The sequence below is a fragment of the Acomys russatus genome, chromosome 27 (assembly GCF_903995435.1).
Source record: "Acomys russatus chromosome 27, mAcoRus1.1, whole genome shotgun sequence".
Lineage (NCBI taxonomy): Eukaryota > Metazoa > Chordata > Mammalia > Rodentia > Muridae > Acomys > Acomys russatus.
In genome coordinates this window covers 27,383,460-27,411,223 of record NC_067163.1, presented here as the reverse complement: position 1 = coordinate 27,411,223, position 27,764 = coordinate 27,383,460, and the positions used below count along the sequence as shown (strand labels likewise).

General features: G+C 35.9%; 1 protein-coding gene across 1 annotated transcript in view; it reads left to right on the top strand.

Annotated features, from left to right (window-relative positions):
* Sgcz (sarcoglycan zeta) overlaps positions 1 to 27,764 on the top strand; it is a 916,614-nt gene that overhangs the window by 862,840 nt on the left and 26,010 nt on the right. Inside the window, exon 5 of the mRNA XM_051169531.1 lies at positions 26,978 to 27,100. Within this exon, the coding sequence (XP_051025488.1) occupies positions 26,978 to 27,100 (123 nt within the window). The remainder of the gene's footprint in view (positions 1 to 26,977; positions 27,101 to 27,764) is intronic.

Genomic DNA, 27,764 nt, shown 5'->3' with positions numbered 1-27,764 from the left:
TGAACAGGGCTCAAGCATCAGGAGCATGGCTAAGTCTACATGCAAAAATTGAGAATAAATGAGCCAATAATGCAACTCTGACACTAAGACAAAAGACTTGAAAACGTAAAGTGGTACTGATGAAGGTCCTGGAGTCTGCTAGCTAGGAACCCGAGAGTTCTGAGGAGAAGGGTGTAACAGCACCAAAAGACAAAGGAAAGCTCGCCTTTCCCTGCCTCTTTGTTCTTTTTGATTTGATGGCACCAGTACTCAAAGAGGCATGTTTTCCTTACTCAGTCCACTGAGTCTCCTCTGGAAACATCCTCACAAGCACATCCAGAGCTAACATTTTGCAATCTTTGCATCTTTAATCTATTCAAAGGAGCAGCCATCACAAGAAAATATGGGCACCTGGGGTAAATTGACATCTATATCATACCTGCTGTAGTGAATACTGGTATTAATGTTAGCATATAGACACAAAGAATTACAATACATCACAATTAGTTATGGACTTCTCTTTCATCTGTCTTTCAATTAAAATAATAGAAGACTATAGCACTCCATAACCCAATTAATAATGGATTGGGTATAAAATAGAAGCATTGGTGTTAAATTTCTAAAAATCTGGTTTAAAAAAAAGTTAGACAAGTCCAAAAAACAAAATCCAATGTCAAGTACTAGCTACAACAGAAAGAATAGAGGACACCAGGTACACTCTCTCTCCTCCTGTCTAACATGTGCAAATGGCCTAATGAAGACACAGAAATAATTTCAGTTCCGAAATGTGATTATTAATAATCAAAATGAAAACACTCTGTTTCCAATGGGCTTGAGATTTTCTGCCTCAATCTTCACTTCCACATAACTGCTTTCTAATTTCCTTGTTCTTCTTCTGTGCTTCAATTGTACTCTCTAAATTATACTATAATAAATACTGATTCTCTTGTAGCGTTTTGCCCACAACTCTAAGCTGTAAGGCTTTTGATGGTAAAAGCCATGTCTTGCCTGTTTTCACCTTTAGAAGAAGGTTCTTACAGTAACTTGGATGTTACTATCAATAATAGTAGTTAAAATGGGCATTCCATTCCAGAGTACAGCATTGGAAACGCTGATAAATATCTGCCATTAGGATAACAACTTCAATTTAAATTATGAGAATATTCCTAAAAATATGTGACCTATACAATTTAAGACAGCTTAAAATTTATTCTAAGAAGTACATTTTATGAGCATATCAGGCAAAAAATATTCTTGTGAGAGAAGAATGAGAGTCTTGTGGATTATCTATATGAAAATCTGGAGGGATTTATTTGTATTAGAAATGGAAAACATTTATATTAACCAAAGTAAATGATTCTCTCATCTGCAGCCCTAGTAACATTACTCATTCATGAACATGGATAAGAAGAAAATCTCTATGTTTTCTTTGGTATTACAGCATACATCAATTTTTTTGTATTAAATAATGTCTATTTAATATATCTTTACAGATTTCAGTTTATTAAGAAGGAAAAGGCACAAATGCGTCAGCTGCAAACACTAAGACTTAAAATAAATTTATTTTTTCTAGTATTATAAAATATTTCAAGATAGAACTTTCTCAGAAGAAGAAATATATATTTGCACATATAGAAATGAAATTTAATATTACTTCTTTACTAGATTAATGCAACACAATACAAAAGGGTGTATAAATCATAAATTATCTTCAAAGGAGATATTGGGTAGAAAAACTTTAATCAAATATTTGCATTTATTCTCCCATCAATGCAGCCTTATAATAGAATGACCAGCCCTTCTTCAAGGTGAGATATTAAAGATTCTTTACAAATGACCATTGTTCTCATTTTTTTCCCATAATGAAAGCCAGGAGCTGATTAGAGACAGGAGTCACATGTTAATTATCCTTGACTGCTGCAGCACATTTCCACACACTGAGTGTCTTAAATAGACACAAATTTATTATCCAGTTATTGGGAACAGGAGTCTGAGTAGATATCATTAGGCTAAATAAAAATCAAGATGTTGTTAGGACAATGACCTTTATTGGAGATTATAGGAGCAAATGTGTTCTTGGTCTTTTTGAGATGTTTATCTAATTTCTTGGTTAGTGGCATTTACCATATTCAAAGCAGCAATGGTAAATGGTTAGCATACTATTTTTCATAGCACTGTACTCTAGTTCTTTTAAGCCTTCTAAGTAATTTCATGAACCTTTTTCTTACATTGAGGTCCATCTTCTTCCTAAACTAAGATTGGCCATTTATAACTTTTTCCAAAGAACATACTCAGAAATTCTAAAATAAGAGAGTGGTGATAATTTCCCTTCCTCAGAGGATTGACCTAACAATTACTTTTAATAAGATCTCACTTGCCACATATCTGATAAGTTAATATCTCTTTTCATACTTCTTGTCTTTACAACCAATAAAAGTTTCATACAAATAAATTAATCATCTTAAATCTGACAAATACATAAGGTCAAATAATGACCCTTGTAATGAAGATATATGCTTATATGTGTGAACCACAATTAATGCAAAAAGAGGCCATGATTTTGAAAGAGAATAAGGAGAGGTACATGATAGGGAGGAAAGGGAAGAGAGAGAGGATGTAATTATATTATAATCTCAAAAAACAATTAATAAAAATTAAAGCCCCTTACTGGTCAAAGCAATCATTATGCCCCTGAATTCTCTAGTAATCTCTGATCCTAAAGATTCATCTCTTCTATAATATGACATGAGTACCACTGAACAATGTGTAGATTGAGTCTGGCCTCTCAAAGTTAGTGCATTTTCATTCATTCCCATTGTTCCAGTGGTCAGTAGTTTTATTTCCTTGTTTTTTTTTTTTTTTTTTTTTTTTTTTTTTTTTTTTTTTTTTTTTTTTTTTTTTTTTTTTTTTTACTGCAGAGGATATCTTGTCTCTTTATTGTACCATAGTTTGTTTATCTACATATCAGTTGAAGGATATTTAGTTCATTTCCACATTTTAAAATAATTTTTGGTGATATGAATAAACATCTGAATACAGATTCTATTTGATGAGGACAAGTGCATCAGAGTCCAACTGGGAGAACTGTTTTGCCAAGACCATGTAATGTTTACTGCCTCTTAGATGACCATTTGCAGTCATTCGGTCTCCATAGAAGAATAAAGCTACTATATTTTTTAAAATTTTCTCTCAGTCTAACAAATATGTAATGGTTTTAATTTGCATCACCTTAATGAGTAATTTGTTGATGCCATTCCTATGCTTTGTGTTCTGCTTGGTGATCATCTTAATGAGATGTCTGTGAGATAGTTTGACAATTAGTGAATTGGTGGATTTTTTTTATGTGTTTTAAATCTCTCTGGGTTCAAGTGTGTGTTGTTCTCTCCTTTTTCAAGCAGCACCTGTTCATTTCTTTAAAAAAAAACATTTTCATTTCAAAAAAAATATAAACTCACATGTATTTAAATAAATAATATCTGTTATCATTACAAAAATGATGGATTCATACAAAGCCATTATATTTTCTCCTAAGTTCTGCTTAAAATTTTGAAATTTATAAGCCATTTGACTTAGTATTTTCATCAGTTTCATTGGAGACTATACTCATCTTTCGGAAGACATTTGATTCGGTGACAAAAAAAAATCATTGGTTTTAAATATGCTAATTTATTTCAGATTTTTAATTTTATTTATTTAACTTATTGGTTGATCAATTTATACATACATAAAAATTATCATCATTTGTAAAGTATCTGTGATTCTGCATAATAAGCAATGAAATCTGTATTTCTCAACACAATTACAATGATAGTTTTATATTTTTTAGATATTTTAAAATTTCATAAATGTTCTAAATCAACTTTTCTAATTGAGAAAGCATTGTATTTATAGATCCTTTTTAAACATTTGGTTTCTCACAACATTTATTTTTTCTATACTTGGGTGTATAAATCATTCCACTAGTTCCAGTGCTCATTGTCTTTCTTTTTTGATATATTCGATGCTTTTATACATGAATATAATGTATTCAGATCATATACACTCCCTATTCTCCAAAACTAACCCCTTATAAACATCCACTAAGCCCCCCCAACATTATCAACTCCTCCTCTTTTTTTCCTCCTCCTGCTCTTGCCTTGCTTACTCTTCCTCCTTAACCTCATCTGAGTCCACCTAAGCCTGAAGTGGGGCATGTGCAACACCTCCAAAACCCAACCAACCAAACAAAACCCCAAACAGATGAAAACAAAAACAAACTTCCCCACTCCCAAATAAACAAAACTGAGTCTCCCCAACCAGTGGCCATGACAACAAACATTGGGGGGAGGGCAGAGTCCAGGTTAGAGGTATCCTCTACTCCCCATATTTGGGACCCACAAGGAGACTGTGCTGTCTATCTACTACATCTGAACAGAGGGTCTAGTTCCTCACCAAGGGAATGGCTTTATGTAATATATTTATTTTATTGAATGTTAATATTTACTTTTTAAAATATTTACTTCAATGTAGTTATATAAATGTTACATTCATAGTGTTTTGACTATTTGTATTTGGTAACTTTGGAAAAAATATCTTTCCTAGCTTGGTGAGTCTACCATTCTGAATGTAAATCGTTATCTATTGTATCTCCTCTCTACCAACTTAAAACATCTATCTAGACCTAAAAACATCTTAACTCCTAAATGATAAGCCTAATTGTAAGACTAAACTATCTGGTATTCAACCCCATCACAGACTTGAGAAGGAATATAATTAATTACCTGTGATTATTTACCTGTAATTATTGGAAGTGCAGCTTCCAAAATGAGAAAATTACAGAGACAGTTTGCTGCCTGAAAAGTCACCCAAAACTCTATCATGTTGGAGAATCATCTTTCGCCTTCTATCCCAGTATATCTGACAGACATATTTGTGAGGCAGGAACTATTGAAGGCTTGTCCTCTTAATGTATCGTTTGAGAATAACTTCATTATGTGCATCTGTGTGTCTGTGTTTGATTGTGGGAACAGACATGTGTATATGCTGGTGTGTATACCCAAGCTCACGCAGGCAGAGATCAGATGTCAGTGTCAAATGTCTCTTCCTGTCACTCTTCCCCATAGTCTTTGAGACAGAGGCTCAGTGAATCTGGAGCTTCCTAATTGCTCCATTACCAAGCCCCAAGTATCCTGCAGCCTTTGTCCAGGTCTCTGCCATCCAACTCCCCAGTGCTGGAATGTCAGATGTACATCACCTTTCTTCAAGAGTAGCAAGGATCCAACTTCCATGTCCATGCTTCTACAGAAAGCTCCTCACTCATTAATTTTTCTCTCCAATCTGTAAGAAAGTTTGATTTTCAAGATTGCTATTTGGGTTTTTATTTAAGCTTTGTATTTTGTTGTATGGAATGCTGACTGGTTTGTAAACTTCAGTTCCTTCGCAAACAGCAGTTTTATGTTCAGGAGAGGAATAGTTCTTTTGCATTCAGAAAACACTTTTTTTTTTTTATGCGGTCTTACCAGAAAATGGGCTTTTAAAATCTTTCATCCTCTACTTCCTCTATGCTGCCTTAGCTTCAAGGAAGAGGATATGATAAGGATGTGCCATTTCAATGTAGTTCTCCATATGGAGTTAACAGATAGAAAGGCAGTCAGAAAGGATAAAACACACCCATAGGCATGACCGTGGGTATGCAAAGACAAGATATCTGTCATTGTGCTTACAATGGTCATAGAGGTGATTTTGGTGGTTTCTTGTGTTATTATCTTCGAAAGGTTGCTAGAGGTATTTTTAAATTGTGGTTATATCTCATATTTTTATTGCCAATGTTTTCATGATTTCAAGACTATTTTAACATGTGTTTGCTTGGAAATTAGGCTCCTGTGTGCCATGCTAGTTATTCAAACTAGTTTTATGTGCCTAAATTCAGGCTGTGCTTTGCCTCCAGCCTCAGACTGTGTAGAGAACTTAAAAATGCAGTACAAAGATGTTGTTTGTTTCATAAGTGCACACAGAAACATTAAGACTTGATTAATGTAGTAGTCGATTAACATGCTTACTATCATTAATGGTTCCTATACCTCTGGAGTTTTCCTCCTTTAGTGTTTTTAAAATCAATTTTATTTATTTATTTTTAAATGTTTATTAAGTTTTTTTTTTAATTTTTTACATATATACAATAAACTACCTACAGCAATAAGAATCATGACACAATCAGAAATTATATAAATGTTACATCCTTAGTGTTTTGGCTATTTGTATTTGACAGCTTTGAAAAAAACATCTTTCGTATCTCGGTATGTCTAAAATTCTGAATGTAAATCAATATCTATCATATCTTGTCATTATCAACTTAAAATATCTATCTAGGCCTAAAAGCATGTTAATCCCTAAACAACTTAGCTTAATTGCAAAACTAAATTATCTGGTCTTCAACCCCACCAGAGACTTGAGAAGGAATAAAATTGATACCTGAGTATGCCAGGAGTGCAGGTTACTAGCTTTCCAAGTGAGAAGATGATAGAGACAGTTTTCTACCTGAACAGTCACTCAAAACTCTCTATAACATTAGAGATTCATCTTCAGCTTTCTGGCCCAATATATCTGACAGACATATTTGTGAGGCAGGAACTATTGAGAACTTGTTTAGCCCATCTTGGCAGAGTTTAACCGTAAACTCTGCCTGTATCCGAGCTTCCCCTTTTTTAGTCAGAATTCTGTCTGTTTTGGAAATGAGGACATTTTGCCCAGTGGCTTGTTTGCCACATTTGAAGCCATCTCCATAAAGAGGTTCTTTGATGATCATCATCTTCTTTGAGGTAGGCTGGGTGTTACCAGGATTTAACCTATCTCATTGTCAGTGAATCTTTAAGATAAAATAATAAAACATTCTAAATGCTTTAATCTGCAGTTCTTTGAGGTTTTTGAAGGTCTTATTTAACTATTTTACCTTATCTTTCTATAGAATCATATTTATGTGTTGCATCTAAGATATATATTATTGTGATAAAAATAAACTGGTAATTGATATGACCATAATTTGATCAATTAACAATTAACTTGTATTACTTATTTGTCCTAAACAGGCTGCAATAGCACTTTCAAAGTATTCAAAGTAAACCTTGTATTTTAATTGAGTTATAGGGGTACAATACTTCATATTAGAGTAGAAATATATCCAATGCATGTGAAGAATAATCTTACATTTGAATTCTATACCACTGTATCTAAAATAAAACTCATTTTGCCTCTATATACAAACGTCTTCACCAATGAATTAAAAATAACCTTGTGAGTGACAATTAAGACATTAAATTGAGGGGTAGATTCAGTAATCTACTTTTTGTCATCTTCCCCATGTGGCCTGGCAAGGCAGTCTCACCAGGGGTATGTGATTGAAAAGCAGGCAAGAGAGTCCATGTTGGAGACAAACCTCCAGTTGCTCGGAAATTTAAATGAGAATAAAATATACATAAGAGGATTACAGCTGATGAGGTAAAAATTCCAATTCATGGGGATTCTTGGAATTACAAGAAATTCACTGTAAGTAACAGCTTACAGTCTTGTTTGTGAGGTTGCTAGAAAATGCTAAGGAACAAATAAGATGATACTCAAGGTTGTATGTGCTCAAACTTTAAACATGGTTTGCTAGATTCTGATCACCTGAGTCTATTCCTGGAAGCCCAATTGAGAGCCAGAGTCCAGAGTTGATGCAAAAGCCAAGGAATTTTGTTGAGCTGATGTGCCGGGGTCCACCAACTCAGAAGAGTTGGAAGACCCTAAAGAGCAGAAGCATGGGCTTTTTATAACCTCACAGAAGCAGAACTAGCAGGGGATGATTAGTCCATACATGATTGGCTAGTTGACCTTTAAAACAATTGGCTAAGTAATGGTGTGGGTGGGAGAAAAAGGCACGGTTTTCTGAGTGAGCTAACAATAGTTGGGGACTTTCTCAACTAGGAGGAGTAAGCACATTCCTGAGGTAGTGGAAATTTAAACACAAGCTGGCCATCTTTATATCAGGCTGGACTCTTCATGTTCATTTCTATTTTAATATTTATATTTGACAATCTTGCTATATGTGACGGCGACCTTTACATCAACTTGACACAAGCTAGGGTCAATGGGGAGGAAGAAACCTTAATTGAGAAAATGCTCCCATAAAATTGGTCTATGGGTAAGGCAGTAGTGCATTTTCTTAGTGATTGATGAGGGAGAGGCCAGCCCATCAGGGATAGTATGATTCTTTGGCTTGCGGTCCTGAATTCTATACTTTTATTTTTAAAAAAGCAGGCTGAGCAAGCCAGTAAGCAGCACTCCTCCATGGCCTCTGCATCAGCTCCTGCCTCCAGATCTTGGGCCTGTTTGAGTTCCTGTCCTGACTTCCTTCACTGGTGATATGTGGAAGTGTAAGCCAAATAAATCCTTTCTACCCTTAGAGGGTTTTTTGTTTTTTGTTTTGTTTTGTTTTTGTTTTTGTTTTTGTTTTTTGGGGTTTTTTTTTTTTTTTTTTTTTTTTTTGGTTGGTTGGTTAGTTTTTAGTTTTGGGCCATGGTGAGTCATCATTACAGTAGTAACACTTAAGACAGTGTATAAAAGAAATGGTACTTCTGTGTAGACAAACAACAGAAAATGTGCTGGAACTCTGGATTTTCAGCTGTGAAGACTTGATATCTTTTCCCATGCCATATCCACATACCTTATATTATCCTGAATCAGTAATAAACTTATTTGAAAGTAGATTATGTCATCTGCCCCTCACCCTTGAAGCATATTTGACGAAGCAGTGGCATTGGTAACTCTTGAGCCATTACTTTCTCTTCTGAGCTTTGCCTGAGACTGTCTAAATACAGTCCCAGAACCTCTTGGATTATGAGGTTTTGCCCTATTCTTTATTTCACATGCAGTCAGAAGGTTTCCTTCCTTTTTAAGGTATTAATATGTTCAAAATGTCTGATTTAATAGCTTGTTTGGCACTCTCAATTTCCTTTTCTCTTGGCATGCAATGTCTCAGAAGTCATAGTATTAAATATTTCATGGTTTCATATTATTTGAAACAAGAGAATAAACCTGAATCCTCAAGTTCCAACTTGGCCAGAAGAAAAGTATTCCTTTACAAATAAGTTATGATTTCTCGTCATTTCTAGCCATGTCCACATAGTCTTAAGACTCACAATGACATCTTGTTCAGCAGTCTAGTAAAGCATAACTAATATGTATGGAAATTCTGTTCTTGGTTTTTATATAATATTCTTATTAAATCAAACTATACAGACTTTGACTGGAGGTTTTAACGTGCTAGCTGAGGTCTTTGTGACTTCATTAAGAAGAACAATTCAAAATGTGTAACTTTTTACAATCCAGATAAGATTCCATAGGCTGAGGTCAGATGTTAGGGGAGGAGGTGCTTCCCCTCTCTGAGGACTAGGGGAGGCTACCATTGGGATTTATATTGAACAAATTTAAAAAATAAATTATTAAAAATAAAATAAAGTATATTAGAGTTTCCTTTTTAAAATTCTGACAAAACATCCTTTCAACAATATGCCCCATAATAAAATGCAGTAATTCAGGCAAATTTTCCATAATTGGTATTTTTGTATAATCACATTCTGGAATATTATGGCTGTATCTCTCTTTATATATTCAGAAACGATATTTTCTTCTTAAATTCACATGACTTAGATGCCCACCAAAAAAATGTTTTACACATATTTCAAAGATCTTCTTCTGGAATATCTACTTATATGGCTTTTCAAAGCATATATGTCTGCAAATGAAATGTATTTTTGGCTCACTATTTAAAGAAAACATCCTGACTGATCAACTTCAATACTTTGGGGTTTTGGTTGTGTTTATGTATCTCTGCTTTTTCATCATTACATGAAAATTTAATCATCATGATAACTATGTATCTATAAAAAGTAACAGATATAACACAGGCTGTTTGAGATAGGAATTTCCTTATTAAGCTATATGTAGTCATAACTTATAATATCTTTATGCAATGTAAAATAAACGCACATTAAAATAGATAAAAGCTATATTCTGCAATAAAACAAAATTTTATTAGACATAAAATATTACCTTTAAAATGACATATGTATATATTTCTATAAAATGAAATAGAGTTTTTATATAAATCATGATTAAAGGCTTAAAAACGATATTGGGTGGGAGCACATGATGGTGATTATCAAGCATAGCACTATTTACAGAAAGGCTGTAGCTTTTTATTTCATCTTCATTTAAATGTGAAACTTTAGTAACAATGTACATAATAATTTAGTAAACACAATATGATACTATATTTTATATTTATGGGAAGAATCACTCACTATTTTCCTTAAAAATGTTTGTATCAGAATTTATTTAGAAAGTACAATACTGTTTAATATTTCATTTTTAAAGTTGTTACTTAATTATAATTTTCATAAGTGACAGAAACTCTGTGTCACAATATATCATGTTTATACAAAATGTCACCAAGTGGGATCTGAGTCAGGAACCTCTGTTTCTGTTAGGTTTTCTCTAATTCTATTATATACTAAAAAAAAGAAAACAGCAGTATTTCCAGCAAGAGACCAGGACTACATAAGTATACAGAAAGCTAAAATAAATGAAACCCATGCCTTACAAAATAACCATAAGAAATAATCATATAGACCTTAACTTTGGAGATATTGAAGTTTAGCATGGGATCAAACTTAATTTCCAAAGTAAAAATCACTTGAATAATGTTAGAAACAGACATCACTATTTGCTAGCTGAATATTATAATTTCTACCCTTTTGTTTAGTATTGCAGCCACAAATCATAGATGGATTCAGGACTGCTGCATTCAAAATTGCACATTCCTCTTGCAGCCAGGTGTGCAGTGACATATGAATAAACTGAGACTATGATTACAGTTCCAAATGATGGACGCAGTAAGATAGCCTAGAGTAAGCCAGTCTTCGTGGTGAATGCCCACAGTCACAAACTTGGGAGGACGAGGAAGGAGTAGACCTTTAGATTAAAAATAAAGCTGAAATGCATTTTCAAATCAAGACATATAAATAATGAGGGGGCTGCATGAAATTCTCTCACTCTCACTAAACAACAGGTAAAAGAAAAAAAAAAAAAATAAGCAGAGCAACAACTCAGCCCTGTCCCTTACATTCAGTGTCAAATGATGAAAGATCAAAATATTGGTGTAGATAGTGGAGAAAGAAGCGCTGTATAACATAGATGGGAATGTAGATGAATAATGTCACCATGCAATGTTGTAAAAGTGTCTCTAAAAATAGAATTACAGTATTGTGAATCTAACATCAGCACACACATATGTTTCATCCTCATCTATGTACCGTAATGGTCATTACAGCATTTAAAACGAAGAAAGTCTGTCATTTAACACGGTATGTGTAAATCTTTAGAGCATTATTTTAAATGTTTTCTGTTAATGTAGGCACAGAAAATTGCACATTTAATCTAAAATAATAGAAATTGTTGTAAAGAATGAAAATAGGATGATGATTACCAGTGGCAGGAGGGGGATGGGAAGCAAGAAGATTTTGGTTCAAGAGTTCAATGCAGCTGCACATGGTATGGCCATAGCTACAATCCCAAATACTTCAGGAGGGTTAGGTAGCAGGGCTGAGTTGAAGTAGAGCCTGGTTGGCATATATACAAAATTGAGATTATGATTATACTTTCAAATGATGTTCCCAACAAGATAGACAAGAAGAAACCAGACTTGGGAGGATGAGGCAAGAGACTCTTACACACCCACACACACACACACACCCACACACACACACACACACACACACTCACTCACACAGAATGCCCCAAATACAAAATAGAAGTGAAGTTAAATAAGAAATGTTTTAAAAAAAAAAAAAAGCTAAGTAGCCCTCTGTTCTGCAGTCCTAATGTACACACAGGACTCCACTAAAGTGAACGGGACCATGAATCTTGGTCCCCAACGTGGAAAATAAAAACTAAGAGCATCAAACCAACCATATGGAAGAGATGTGGCTTTCTCATGCCTGCAGATGTCCATTTCAGCCACAGATCATAAACAAAACACCGACTCAAGTGGGAAAAGGTCTCACAAGTTCTGGGGATTCAGAAATAGAATGGATGAACTTTCCAGAAACACATTTAAAAATTTGAGATGTCTTCATTTCACATGTGAAATAAATGAGTAGGAATAATAATATTTTATAGTTTATCAGGTGACTTTTGCAGGTTTTCTGATATTACAGTCAGAGCCTTCCTCTATTTTCTAGATCCACTGTGCTGATGCTGGCCTTAAAAGCAGGTAGAGGATAGTCAGATAAGGGGACATTTGTCTATTCTTCTTAATGGTGTGCTGCATTTAACAACAGCATTTCATCTTTACACTTACCTGAGGTAAATGAAGAAAACAGATATCATGGGTTATAAAATTTTGAAAACACATTAATAAGTAATAAAGTGCAATACATAGGAAAACTGAGCTGCTGATTGAATAAGAAGTCCTTTTCTGTTGAATCTGTAAAAGATGTTAGATTGCTGTATTATGATCAAAAAGGAGGTAAAGTTGATAAAAAGGAAATTGAATGTGATGAATAACCAGGAAACACGCAAACACACTTTAAGAAATTGCTTTTAAATGGTGAAACTGTCCAACAACTCTGGTCACTAAATATTTACATAAAGCACTTCTCCAGTTACAACATCTCCTCCTCCTGTTCTCAAAATTGGGAGGAAAGATTCGAGCTTTTTACAATTTTTCTGAACATTTGAAAAATAATTTTAAAATAAAAATAAAGATTTAAAAAGAAATTGGAGAGTTCAAAATTCTTAGAAGTATATTACCGAATTCATGATGGTAAGGGGAAAGTAAAGCTTAAAATTTAAATTTACATGCCAAAAAAATCTCATACATTGCAAACAGTATAGTCAAGCAATCATTTCATCTACAAGAGAAAAACCGGCGGCTGACCTATCGGTCCTAAGAGAAATAATTCATTGATATTTTACATATTAATTTAGAAGACTTGTTATTTTCCAAAATTTTTCATTAGTAAATAGAAAGAAACATATTAGCTTTTATAACTAGCTCCTTCAGCTTTGTATGAGTTGGACTATTGAAAGAAATATTGGCCTAGTGAAATCGTTAATTAAAAATACCTCTCACCCTGCATAAATTTATAAAACATTTCCTCATTAAATTCTTAAACATTCCTCTCCCAGCAGGTTCTTTCCTAGGCACTAAAAGTAATTATATATTAATGGATACAGTTTTGAATTCTATTTAAATATACTAAAACCCCATATTTAATGTTCTAGCAGTAAAAACTATTTCCTTCTGAAAAAGATTTAGATGAGAAAGTGTCAAGAGGCCATTGTATTAGGAAAATATTGGCTCTTCGATAAATGGTGCTGGGAAAATCAGATACCCACATGACAATGAAATGTAGTCTTTCTTTAAATTAAACACAAAACTCAAAGGGAAATATTTAATTTGAAAACCTTAGAATATGCAGCAACACCAAAGAAACCTGAGTATATCAGTAGCTGCACATAACTAACATCACTATTCTAGAATAATCCTATTAACACCCAAAAAATTCTAATAACGTTCAACTTAATGCCCAAAGTCCCAAAAACACACCTATAGGCAACTTCCAATCTATACCTCAACTGAAATTTCAGTTTACTTGCATAAAGTTACTATAAAATATTTAGACTATATTTGCCCCTGTAGTAACATCCACTTATTGATTACTAATATTCATAATATTGCTTTTTAGTTTTTTGTGATGAAGTTTATCAGAAATTAGAGATTTTTAAGTTAATATAATAATCTACTTTTGGCATCATTGATAATGTGTCACAATGCTCATGTCCTATTGTACTAATATCTGTCTTTATCATCATCATTTATTCAATCTTTGTTTAGAAATGATATTTTTTTCTACTTTTGGTTCTACTTGTTTTCTAACTTCTCGACATAGATGGTTTATTATTAGTATTAGTAGTAGTAGTAGTAGTAGTTTTCTTCACTTTTGATATAATCATTTGCGGCCACCAATCTCACTGGAAGTATTAATTTAGTAAAGTTTCTTGAGATTTGAGGATAACAGCATTGTAATTCAGTTTGAGATATATTCCAACTTGCGATTATTATTTCTAAGCTTTCTTGTGACCTATTTCAAAATGGATACCTTCACTTTTAAATGTAAAGACTTCTATAGTCAAATTGTGCTATTGAAAGATTTGTTGCGCTGTGGTCAGATAAAGCTCCATAATTTCATTTCTTTTTTTCTTTTATGATAGTGGAAACTGAACCCAAGCCTCATACATAACAAGAAGATGCTAACCGTTTACCTACACCACAAATATTTTTTTCGTCTCTGTTTGGTTTTGTGTGTGTGCTTGTTTTGAGTCATGTGTTACTAGGTTGACCAAGTTTATTTGGACTTGCTCTGCAGCCCAGAGAAAACTTGGAGTTCTCTCTGCCTAACTTAAACTCCCATGGAACTCATGTTAAAGGTGTGTGCCACCAGGCCCAAATGAAAGCTCCATAAATTCTGATATTATGTGTACTTAATTGGCCACACACCTTTCCTGTCCCATGGTTTCTATCATATTTGCAAACTAGGAAAAAATAAAGGACAGAAATCTAAATAAGAAGTACTAAGAATGTGGAAGTAGAAGTATGCCAGAAGGGATAGGAAAAAAAAAAAATAGAATGCGTATATAATGATCAATGGCACATGGCTGTCCTGGAGTTTGCTCAGTAGACCAGGCTGACCAGAAACTCGTAGAGATCTTGCCTGCCTTTGCCTGCAGGTGCTGGGCTTAAAGGAGAGTGCCACCACTGCCTGGCCCATCTCTTTTTTTCTTACTGGCCATAGATACATTGTGTCCAGCTATATCACACTCCTGCACTAATAACTTCCCACCAAGATGTCCTCAAACTGTGAGCTGAAGTAAGCCCTTATGTAGGTACTCTGTTGTCACAGCTAGAAAAGTAACTAAACGAGATGAACATGATCAAAGTGAATTTCATATAGAGCAGGAAGCGTTTTTTATTCTACACAGCCAATATGTGCCAATACTTATTTTAAGTTGGAAATGCTAAAAGTGGGTTGAGATGAAGTCCTTAGCATCTGTTCCTCTGATTGGCCACAGTGAAAAAAAAAAAAAAAAAAAAAAAAAAACCAAAAAAAAAAAAACAAAAAAGCAAAAACAAAAACAAAAAAACAAAACATTGTTGAAGTAAACCACTAAAGCCTGTCAGATTGTTACATTGCTTCACTAACTAAATCATCCCTTCTGATAGAAAACTATGATCAAAAACACCCTACCTAATCAACTTTCTAAAGATGAAAGAGGATTTGGTGCTTTCCATGGCAACCATAAATAGTGCTTTTTTATAGCAATGGACTATACGAATTCATGTGGCCGTCAGCAACTGTATTTGCAGTTAGTAACACATCACACACAATGAATAGTCACCTCACAAAGACACAGCTTATTATCATTCACTTGACAGAAGACCAATGTGTTATGATTTCAGTTCTTAAAACAATTTGAGAGTGGTTTACCTTGAACCTTATCTTTTTTTTAATATTAAGTTAACTTCCTACAGCACTAAAAGTTGTATTTCAAAGGGAAGACAGGAAACTTCGCAATCATTTAGGTTAAATAGCAACAAAAATTTATATGTTAGAAACTAAGAATCCAAAAATTACAGTAGGCTTACCCCTGTGATTCCATTAAAACACTTGCATGGCAGTGAAAAAATACTGGAAGTCCCTTTGTAGAGAAACGCTTTGCTGACTTTTTTAAGAACACAGTTCTCTACTAGGAATCCCTATAAATGTTTATCATTATATTTATGCAATGAATGGGCAAAATAAATTTCAAAAATGAAGACAAATAATTTTATAAGTTCATATGGTATTTACAACTTAAATGATACTACAAGATTACATGATTACTTGATTATATCTGCAGTGTATCACAGCTAACTGATTTGTACTGCACATAATTTGGAGAAAACATTCTTTAAAATATAATAAGAAAATGTTTATACAAGATGATTTTTTTAAATGTTTAAGGTATAATATTGACACTTCCTCCTATATTGCCATTTGTTATTTGAAAACCCATCAGCAAATGTATGTAAAATATAAAGCATGAAAACACATATACTAGATAGGTAGATAGATAGATAGATAGATAGATGGATAGATAGATGATAGATTTGATAGATAGATTTGGATGTGTGTGTGAAACCAATAGAAATTATTTTAAGAACCTCATTTTATCTGATGCTTTTACCATACAAATATAAATCACAGAGGAAAAAAATAAAAAATCGTTAATAGAAGACCTCACTAGTGGTCATGGATTTTATTCACTACAACTATGTGCTCTTGTTGGAGGGATCACTAAAGAGAAAAAACTGTAAATGATATTGCATAATCATATAATTGGTAAGGAAGTCAGGATTGAACTTACTTAAATAAAAGTTTACTTACTATTGCTTTATAGTACAGTTTGAGATCAGGTATGGAGATTCCTCCGGAGCACCTATATTGTACAAGATTGTTTTAGCTATTCTGGGTTTTTTTGTTTTTCCATATGAAGTTCAGAATTGAACTTTCAATGTCTTTAAAAAATTGTGTAGGTATTTTGATAGGGATTGCGTTGATTCTGTAGATTACTTTTGGTAGGGGGCCATTTTTACTATGTTAATTCTCCCGATCCCTGAGCAAGGAAGATCATGCCATCTTCTCAGGTCATCTTCAATCTCTTTCTTCAGAGTTTTGAAATTTTTTTCCAACAAGTCCTTCCCTTGCTTAGTTAGGGTAACTCCTAGATATTTTATATTGCTTGTGGCTAATGTGAAGGGTGTGGTTTTCCTAATTTCTTCTTCTGCAAGCTTGTCATTTGTGTATAGAAAGGCTACAGACTTTTTTGAGTTAATTTTGTATCCAGCCAATTTGCTGAAGGTGTTTATCAGCTTTAGGAGTTCTCTGGTGGAATTTTGAGGGTCACTTATGTACACTATCATATCATCTGCAAATAGGGATAATTTGATTTCTTCCTTTCCCATTTGGATACCGTTGATCTCCTTTTGTTGTCTTATTGCTCTGGCTAGAACTTCGAGTACTATATTGAAGAGATATGGAGAAAGTGGGCAGCCTTGCCTTGTTCTCGATTTTAGAGGAATTTCCTTGATTATCTCACCATTTACTTTGATTTTGGCTATTGGCTTGCTGTATATAGCCTTTATTATGTTGAGGAAAGTGCCTTGTATCCCCGATCTCTCTAAAACTTTAAACATGAATGGGTGTTGAATTTTATCAAATGCTTTCTCTGCATCCAAAGAGATGATCATGTGGTTTTTTATTTTCAGTTTGTTTATATGGTGGATTACATTGATGGATTTCCGTATATTAAACCATCCCTGCATGCCTGGAATGAAGCCTACTTGGTCATGATGAATGATATCTTTGATGTGTTCCTGTATTCGTTTTGCAAGTATTTTATTTAGTATTTTTGCATCGATGTTCATAAGAGAAATTGGTCTGAAATTCTCTTTCTTTGTTGAATCTTTGTGAGGTTTAGGTATCAATGAGACTATGGCCTTATAGAATGAATTTGGTAATGTTCCATCCATTTCTATCTTTTGGAGTAGCTTGAACAGTATCGGTATTAGCTCGCCCTTGAAGGTCTGGTAGAATTCTGCACTGAAACCATCTGGCCCTGGGCTTTTTTTGGTTGGGAGACCATTGATGATTGCTTCTATTTCTGTAGGGGAAATGGGACTATTTAGCTTGTTTATCTGTTCTTCATTCAACTTTGGCAAGTGAAATTGATCAAGAAAATCGTCCATTTCCCTTAGATTTTCAAATTTTGTGGCGTATATGCCTTCAAAGTAGGATCTTATGATTCTTTGAATTTCTTCAGTGTCTGTTGTTATGTCTCCCTTTTCATTTCTGATTTTGTTGATTTCAATACTGTCTCTTTGCCTTTTAGTTAGTTTGGCTAATGGTCTGTCTATCTTGTTGATTTTCTCAAAGAACCAGCTCTTGGTTTTGTTGATTCTTTGGACTGTTTTCTTAGTTTCTTGTTAATTTCAGCCCTGAGTTTGATTATTTCCAGATGTCTACTCCTCTTGAGTGTTTCTGCTTCTTTTTTTCCTAGGGCTTCCAGTTGTGTCGTTAAGATGCTTATGTGCGATGTTTCCAATTTCTTTTTAAAGGCACTTAGTGCTATGAATTTTCCTCTTAGCACTGCTTTCAATGTATCCCTCAATTTTGGGTATGTTGTTTCTTCATTTTCATTGAATTTCAGAAACTCCTTGATTTATTTCTTTATTTCTTCTCTGACCCAGGTGTCATTTAGCAGAGAGTTGTTTAGTTTCCACGTACGTGTATGCTTTTTGTTATTTCTGTTGTTGTTGAATTGCAGCCTAAGAGCATGGTGATCTGATAAGATACAAGGTATTATTTCAATCCTCTTGTATCTATTGAGGCTTGCTTTGTGACCTACAATGTGATCAATTTTGGAGAAGGTTCCATGGGGTGCAGAGAAGAAGGTATATTCTTTCTTGTTTGAGTGAAAGGTTCTATAGATATCTGTTAGATCCATTTGACCCATGGCATTGGTTACTGATGTTATTTCTCGGCTTAGTTTCTGTTTCAATGACTTATCCTTCAGTGAGAGTGGGGTGTTGAAGTCTCCCACTATTATTGTGTGGGGATCGATGTGTGGTTTAAGCTTTTTTAGGAGATCTTTTACAAATGTGGGTGCCCTTGTATTAGGGGCATAGATGTTCAGAATTGTGATGTCATCTTGGTTGACTTTACCTTTGATGAGTATGAAGTGTCCTTCCTCATCCCTTTTGCTTAACTTTGGTTGAAAGTCTATTTTGTTCGATACTAAAATGTCTATGCCTGCTTGCTTCTTGTGACCATTTGCTTGGAATATTTTTTTCCAACCTTTTACCCTGAGGTAATGCATTTCATTATGGGTGAGATGTGTTTCTTGAATGCAGAATAATGTTGGATCTTGTTTATGCACCCATTCAGTTAGTCTGTGTCCTTTTATTGGAGCATTGAGGTCATTGATGTTGAAAGATATTAATGACCAGTAACTGTTAAGAGTCCTAATTTTGATGTTGTTTCCAGTCAAGCGTTTGTGTAGTTGTGTTTTTGCCATGGGATAGTTATCTATTTCCTGGGTAGTTTTGGTTGTAGCTTGACTCTTTGGGATAGAGTTTTCCTTCTAGTACCTTCTGTAAAGCTGGATTTGTGGATAGGTCCTGTTTGAATTTGTTTTTGTAATGGAATATTTTGTTTTCTCCATCAATGGTTATTGATAATTTTGCTGGGTAAAGTAGTCTGGCCTGGCATCTGTGGTCTCTTAGGGTTTGCAGGATCTCTGTCCAGGCCCTTCTGGCTTTTATGGTCTCTGCTGAGAAGTCGGGTGTAATTCTGATAGGTTTACCATTAAATGTTATTTGGCCCTTTTCCCTTGCAGCTTTTAATATTTTTTCTTTGTTCTGCATGTTTTGTGTTTTGATTATTATGTGGCGGGCAGTTTTTCTTTTCTGGTCAATTCTATTTGGTGTTCTGTAGGCCTCTTGTATGTTTATAGGCATCTCTTTCTTTAGATTGGGGAAATTTTCTTCTATGATTTTGTTGAGAATAGTTTCTGGGCCTTGGAGTCTGATATCTTCTCTTTCTTCAATGCCTATTATCCTCAAATTTTTTCTTTTCATGGTGTCCTTAATCTCTTGGATGTTTTGTGTCAGGAGTTTTCCAGATTTGACATTTTCTTTAATGGTTGATTCACGATCTGTGATTGGATCTGCTAGACCTGAGATTCGTTCTTCCATCTCTTGGATTCTGTTAGAAAAGCTCACCACTGTGTTGCTCGCCTAATTCTCTGAGGTCTCACGTTCTTGTTTTTCTTCTGTCTGTGTGTTTATCATTGAATCCATTTTCATTTTCAGATCTTGAACTGATTTTTTGATTTCTTTCATCTGATTTTTTGTATATTCCTGAGTTTCTTCTATTGCCTCTTTATAGGTCTTCAGAGCTTGAACCGTTTTATTTATTTCTTTCATCTGGTTGTTTGCATTTTCCTGCAATTTTTCCAGTTCCACTCTATGTGCTTCTTTTCTGTCTCTCACCTGTTTGTCTGCGTCTTCCTGCATTTGATTACGAATTTTATTTGTTTCCTCCATTATCATCCTCATTACTAAGGATTTGAGGTCATTTTCTTGTATTTCCGTTGTATTTGAGTTCTCTGGGTTGTTTTCTTTGGGATAGCTGGAAACTGGAGATGCCATGTTGTTTTGGGGTTTTTTGCGTATGCTTTTTCGCTGTCCTTTAGACATCTTGCCCTCTTTGTTTTTGTTGGGTAGCTTCCAGAGTTGGATGGAGGGTGTCTGATGATAGATTCACTTGTTTTCTCATGATTTCCCTAGGCTGGGAGCTCAAAGCTTCACTGGTGTCGATGTTAGGAGGTTAGCCCTATTGTTCTGGTCTCTCACAGCCAGTGATCTTCAGCCCCCCTGTGCTGTGGGTCCTGCAATTGCTCTGGGTCTCTGAATGAGCGTTGGGTCAGACCAAGGTATCCACAGCCTTCTGTGTTCCCTGCCAAGTCCGGCCAGCAACACTGGGCCCAAACCACGGGCTGAACTCAGCTAGATTCTCAGGGCCTGAACTGTCTGCCGAGCTCAGCTAGGGATTCTGCGCCCAAAATGCACACAGGGTCCAGCCAGAATTGTTCGGCTGGGACTACGCACCAAGCTCAGCTAGGGCCTTTTGGCCCAAAGTATGTGCTGTGGTCAGTTATTGACTCAGGGCCCGAACTGTCCACCAATCTCAGCCAGGAATTCTGGATTCAAACTGCACACTGTGTCCAACAAGAGTCTTAGAGCTGGTGCAACCGAGCACTCTGTCCAGCCTGCGTCACAGCAGGAGAACTGCGGCTGCACTGAATCAGCGCTGGTGTTGGATCTGAGCACTCCGCCCAGGCTGCATCACAGCAAGAGAACTGCGGCTCTGCTGAATTAGCGCCAGTGGTGGAACGGAGCGCTCCGCCCAGACTGTGTCCCTGCAGGGGAGCTGCTGCTGAGCTGAGGCGGTGCCTAGGATGGAACTGAGCGCTCCACCAAGCCTGTGCCACAGCAGAAGAACTGCGGCTGCTCTGAGTTAGTGCCACTTGTGGAACCAAGTGCTCTGCCCAGACTGTGTCACCGCAGGGGAGCTGCCGCTGAGCTGAGGTGGTGCCTAGGGTGGAACTGAGCGCTCCACTACGCCTGCACCACAGCAGGGGAGCTGTGGCCGAAGCTGAGTTAGTTCCTTGGGCAGAATTGCTTGCTGGGATGGGCCAGTACCCGGGACTCTGGGGCCGAACTGTCCGCCGAGTCCAGTCTGGGTCCGAAGACTCCACACGACCCAAATCCTGCCCCGAGTGTCCTTTCCCGCTGCAACTCCCACCAGCCACCACACCAATTGCCTCCACCAGAAGGCTATGAGCTGCAAACCTCAGCCACCGCTGCTGGTGCCGCTGGTGCCGCTGGTGCTGCTGCCTCTGCCGCTGCCACTCCGATCAGAGAAAATCCACGCTCATCCCGTGTGCAGGGGCACTCAGGTCCTCCGCACTCTCGTCCCTCCGAACCATGGAGCACTCCCGCTGCTGTGATGTTCGGACCTCGGTGTTCCTGGCTCAGAAATCTTGCAATTCCCTGAATTGTTCACTAGAGCCTCCAAACACAGTCCACACTGCTCACCGCCATCTTGGATCTCCAATATCTTCTTTTTGAATGCATATTCTTTCCAAATAACTCATAGATAGCAAAATAAAGAAACAATTTTGCCAGGTCTAGCTCTGCAAATGAGGTTATCAAGCCGCCTTACAAGAGCATGGGTGAGGGTTTATATACAGGTGCCTACAGGACTCAAAGGCAGCTGTGTAAGCCAGGAATAAGCAAGCTTCAGCGGGGGTGATAGCTCCTGAAATCTGAATCCCTGCACCACTGCCATGTCTCCAGGCAGCTCCACTACAGAGTCTCAATTCTCTAGCAATCTTTGGATGCCTACTTAACCTTTGAGCCAGGACTGGTGAGTCTTGGGACTTTCTGAGCTTCTTTGTATTTCTTGAGGTATCTGAGCTTCTAAAGTTATTAATGTTCTGAGTCCTAGGACACCGGCCCTTCCCCCCAGGAAAGAATGTTTCAGTCCAGAGGAAATAATTGCGTAATGCTCTTACCCATTGTTCTGGCTTTTACATTGCTCTGATTATATATTTATTCATTTATTTTCACTTATTGAGGACTCTGTATGTAGATACTGCACTTCTATCATTTTCTTTGCCCTTCTCCTTTTTCTAATAGCTCTTGTGTTCCCTACCATGTCATTCTCAATTTTATGGCTGCTTATTCTTTAATTATTGTTACTACAAATATATGCACACATTTAACTTTATAAAAAGAACAACTTGTTGAATTCGTAAAGTGTTGCCCAGCCAATAGCTTGGGCTTTTACATTCTTTCTCATTTTTTTTATGAGGCTTGAAAGTAATATAAAAAATTCATTCTTTTCTTCTAAGTATAGTTGAGTATGTAGCCACTGTGTCATGGCAAGAATCACCTAGTCTCAGCACTTTTTTGAACTGTTAGCCTCAGCAGCATCTACTGCCCACTCAAGATATAACAGAGAAATAGAAGAGCTTCCTTCCATCATGCACTATGAGTGTAGGTGCTACTGTGTACAAGGCAATTTCACAGGCACACGATACCCATTTAACAAAACAGTAGCATTTGCTTCTCCACTGGTGGTTCTGACCATCCCACCTAGGGGCGTCTGCCCTAGCTTTCAGTACCAGAAGTGAAATCTTTCCTGGGGCATTCACATAAAGTCCAATCACAAAACAGTTGGTTGTGCTCATAATAACTGTGTCACAACTGAATTAACAGGCGCACCATGCCAGTTATGTTGGTAGTAGAGTATGAGAGTCAGTGACCCAACAGAATGGGCACTGACAGTTCTTTTCCAGAACCCTGTTTATTCCCTTCTGGCTTTACAAGCACCAGCCAAAGGGAGGTGACCCTAGTTTGTTCCTGTTTGACTTATCCAGATATTACAGCCAAAGCATGCTGAGTCTTTAATAATGGAGGATTGGTATGAGCAGCAGATATTCTCCACCGTCCTCCCGCCTCCTCTCTCTCTCTCTCTCTCTCTCTCTCTCTCTCTCTCTCTTTTCTTTCTTTTTTTCTTTCCTTTGTTGTTTGATTTTGACTGAGGACAGGCTCCTGTGTAGTCCAATGGAGACTCATCTTGAACTCACTTACTTGCTGAGGTTGATTGTGAGAAAATTGATCCTCGGGGTGTAATAGCAAATTGAAATAATAACAAAAGTGAAACAGTTTTCAAAATCCAATTCTACTAAAATGAGATGCCAGTTTAGAGAAAAGTCTATAATGGGTAATATAAGAGCTAGCCAGAGAAAGTGGGTATAAAGTCTGATCATGAGGCATTCTTTCTTTCTATATTCCATAGGCTAGGACAATCTTCTCACTCTTCTGGCATCACTCCCACATCAAATGAACACCTCCTCTGATCTAGCCAATGGACAGGACATTCTCCACATGAACTCTGGTGCCCCATATTTGACCACTTCCCCTTGGTGGGGAACCCTGGTGGCACTCAGAGAAAGAATAAGCAGGCTGCCAAGATGAGACTTGATAGCCTATGACCATATAGTGGGGGAGGTGGTCCCCTTTGGTCATAGACCTAGGGGACAAGAATAGGGTGAAAGTGGAAGGGAAGGGGGAACGGGAGGATACAAGTGATGGGATATCAGTTGAGATGAATAAATTAATAAAATAAAAAATTCTCTACACAAATCTCTATCTAATGAATATCCTAGGGCTTGAGACTAAAGTACAAATGTATTGTTGAAACACTCATGGATGTTCTTATCAAAGAAAAATTTCAGGCTCTAGTATTTTACCAATTGGAAGTAGAAAATGTTAAGATAGTAGTAGTGCATTATTAGTTTTTCCCTTACTTAATGCAATTGTACCTTTGGACAATTGGAGCTTGCTTAAAAAACATGTGATATTAGAAGCAAACAAATGATAGTCAACCAAAACCAAGCTCAGATATACTAAGTTCACCATCATGATATATAAAATATTAATGTTAAACATTGGTAGGCCCAACAAATGATTAGTCTCCAATTATAAATTTTTACTATTCTCCATTTGTAGAAAAAAGCAATGTATTTAAATATAGTGCTATATAATTATTTTCTGATATGAAACATTTATTTACTATCAAGTCATTGCTAATTGCTTGCAATTTTACCATCTGTAATTATGCTAATATAGTGAATAAAGTATAGTCTGAAGTATTAATTTTATATCTGTTTTTTTCATTTGGGTGATTTTTGCATGCATTAATTTATGGCTTAGATGCATCTCATCTATTCTGCATGCATAAATGTTGGGCAATTTGCTTATTTGCCTTTGCTCATCTAAAGTTAATGAATTAAATTTTCAACTCCCTTTGCCAGAGCCAGTCACCACCCTACTGAAGCTTCTAATTGCTTATTTCTAATAGTTTATTTGTATAGCCTGTGTGACATGCAGTAAAATATTTTAATATTTGTATAGTTGTCTGAATAAAGACACTATTCCTAGAAAATTCTTGATAATCTGTGAGTACATGTAATGTCTTCATATGTATGTAATTATCTAGTGCATGTCTATGCTGTCAAAACAACTTATGAATCAATTTAACTCAGCAATTGAGTATATCTGAAGATGTTGATATGTCATAAATATTAATTTTTCACATAATAGCTTTTAGAACATTGAGGCTTAATATGTGACCTTCTCTTGAAGAGAGATGAAAACACAAAGATATGTAAACCTAGAAGTCAAATTTGCTAACAGATTGACCTCAAGCTCTTCACTAGCTCTTAGTTAAGTTACTACTATGCAATGACGAAAAGCAAAGCCTTCATTTAACCATGATTAAATGAAAACATTCAAACAACTACCAGCCCCTGAAATAATAGTTGCAAAATCAAGATGATGACCAAAGATAATATGTCTTCAATGTTTGCCTCAATACTGCCATTAAATTCTGTAAATTCAGATTTTTTTAAAGGATAAATGATTCAGATTGATTATTGCTTCTTGGAGTGGTTTCCAGTCACTGTTTAAAAAAGTTTCTTTGATGATGGTTGAAAACTACACTTGTCTGTGAAAATAATGGAAAATGTTCATGTACACTCCGTTCTCAAAAAATATTTTTATACTTTAAATATAAATCACATATTTTCCTTCCAATTTCTCCTCAAAGACCTTCCCATGTGTCGTGCCCTTGCTCTCTCTAATCCATGACTTGCTTAATGCTCTTCAAAAACTATGACAATATGAAAAATGCAATTTCCATTAGGCTATGTGCTAGGATTGGGAATAAATTCAGCTGGGATTGAAGAAGGCAATCAAAATGGATGAAAAGTGGGAAAGAAATGAAATTTCACTAGCTGGCATTTGTATACTATCTGTCATCTGAAAACAAACACATTACAGACTAGAAGGAGGCATTGAAATATAGAAATAAATTCCCATGATAATGCATAGCAATAATTGAAAATTAAGATGCATCAAGCATGACAAGCATTTGTTCCTGAATGAGTTAGGTTTTACTTATGAATTAGCAGAATATAGGTGGTGCAATTGTAGAGCAAAAGTGAAAGACACAATTCCATATGAAACGGTGAAAAGCCAAAAGAAAAAAAACACATCTTAGAAAAAATCCATCTTGACACTTTCCTAATGTTTAATACCTTTCTTTCTCATTTGATACTCACCCATATGATACAATTAGATCTATCTGTTTCATCACTTCTAACTCCCAAATTGTTTTTTTTTTTAATATGGAAGGTGGTCTTCTAATATGGAAGATGGATTGATGAGGATAATTGATCACTAGTTTGGAAAACAGGCCTTACTTCAACTTTGAATTATGCTTTTGAGCCATTAAGTTGCATACATTTCAAGAAATATGAAACAATCAGTTATTAAAAATAAAGCAGTTGCACCAGAGTTCATGTCTAAGGCAGTTCATCCTCTCCAAATAACTGTGGAAAATGTCCTGTCCATTGGCTAGATCAGAGTAGAGGTTTGATGTTTACTACTTATTTTGTTCTTGGATAGTGTAGTAACCACATATTTGACCACCTCTTCTTGGTGGGGAGGCCTGGTGGCACTCAAAGAAAGAATAAGTAGGCCACCAAGATGAGATTTGATAGCCTATGACCATGTAGTGGGGGAGGAGGTCCCCCTCAGTCATAGACCTAGGAGAGGGGAATAGGGTGAAAGTGGGAGGGAGGGAGGGATGGGAAGATATAAATGATGGGATAACAATTGAATTGTAATCTGAATAAATCAATAAAATAAAGCAGTTTCAAAAGTTTTTAATTCATTGACATTAAGGGGTAAGAAAATATATACACTAAAATCTATGAACTGTGGAGTAACTGAAGACTCACAAATGACTGGTAATTTAGAATACACAGTGAGTCAACAGTGTGGTTACTGTGTTTTACACTGCCGAATGTGAATCGCTGAGGCCCTGTTTATTGAGTATCAAGCATGTGCCAAGTGAAATGAATGACAAACCTTTGCCTCCAGTAGACATTGAAGCATACGTTGCCTCCCCTGCAGATATGCCGGGAGCTTTTATACAGCTAAGCCCATAGAACGTTAGAACAGCCTTCAACCTTTAGAACTAAAAGGCTTGGCCAGTTTAGTTTGGAGTGAAATCAGGGAGGCTCTGAAAAACATAATACCTGAAAAATGTTAGTTCAGATGTAAAAACATGCAGCTGGGATGAGCGAGATGACGAGTGTATTTCTGTTCTGCTTATAAAAAGAAAACAGATATGCTAATAATGTTCAGTGTACCAGCTTCATTTTCAAACCTTCCTTCTGACTCCAGGAGCCGAGGCTGTCGAGGCACAGTGTAAAAGGTTTGAAGTGAGAGCAAGTGAAGATGGCCGGGTGTTGTTTTCTGCAGATGAAGATGAGATAACAATCGGGGCCGAGAAGCTAAAGGTCACAGGTACAGTAGTGAATGTCCTTGATTTTTGTTTTTTACCTTAAAAAATACACAATGTCAGAGAAGATTCTTCATATGATATTTGACTCCCTTCATGAAAACTGATCACATTTAGTTCTAAAATAATCTTCGGAAAAGTAGTTGTGGTTAAAGAACAAATTCTAGAAAGCCTTATTAACGGATAAAATGTAAAGCTGCGTGATCAACTAAAGTAAGAAATTATCGGCTAGGTGGTATAAGGAAATATGATTAAAGATGATGAATCAAAACCAGAGGTACTATATCCATTGCACTTCTATTTCCAGAGCAAACCCTGCTTGTGTATGGCCTCCCTGTATGTGAACCCTTCCTGTTTACATAGCCTTCTTGTATCTCTACCCACCATACAAGGAAACACACACAGACACACACAAACTCATGCGAAATCCTTTCCTCTTTACAGGATACCATGTGTTAACAGAAGAAGAGTTTTATTCTTGCTTGTGCCACTTCTAAATTGAAAGTATCAAAGAAAAAAATATAGTTTATTATTTCACATGCATAGGAGAGAAAATCGAGCACAGCATAGAACACAATATGAAGGCAAGGTATGGACTGCTCCCCTCACATACATATATGTCATAGCATATATGTTAAAGCAGTACCCCAGTCTTTTGACAAATAACAC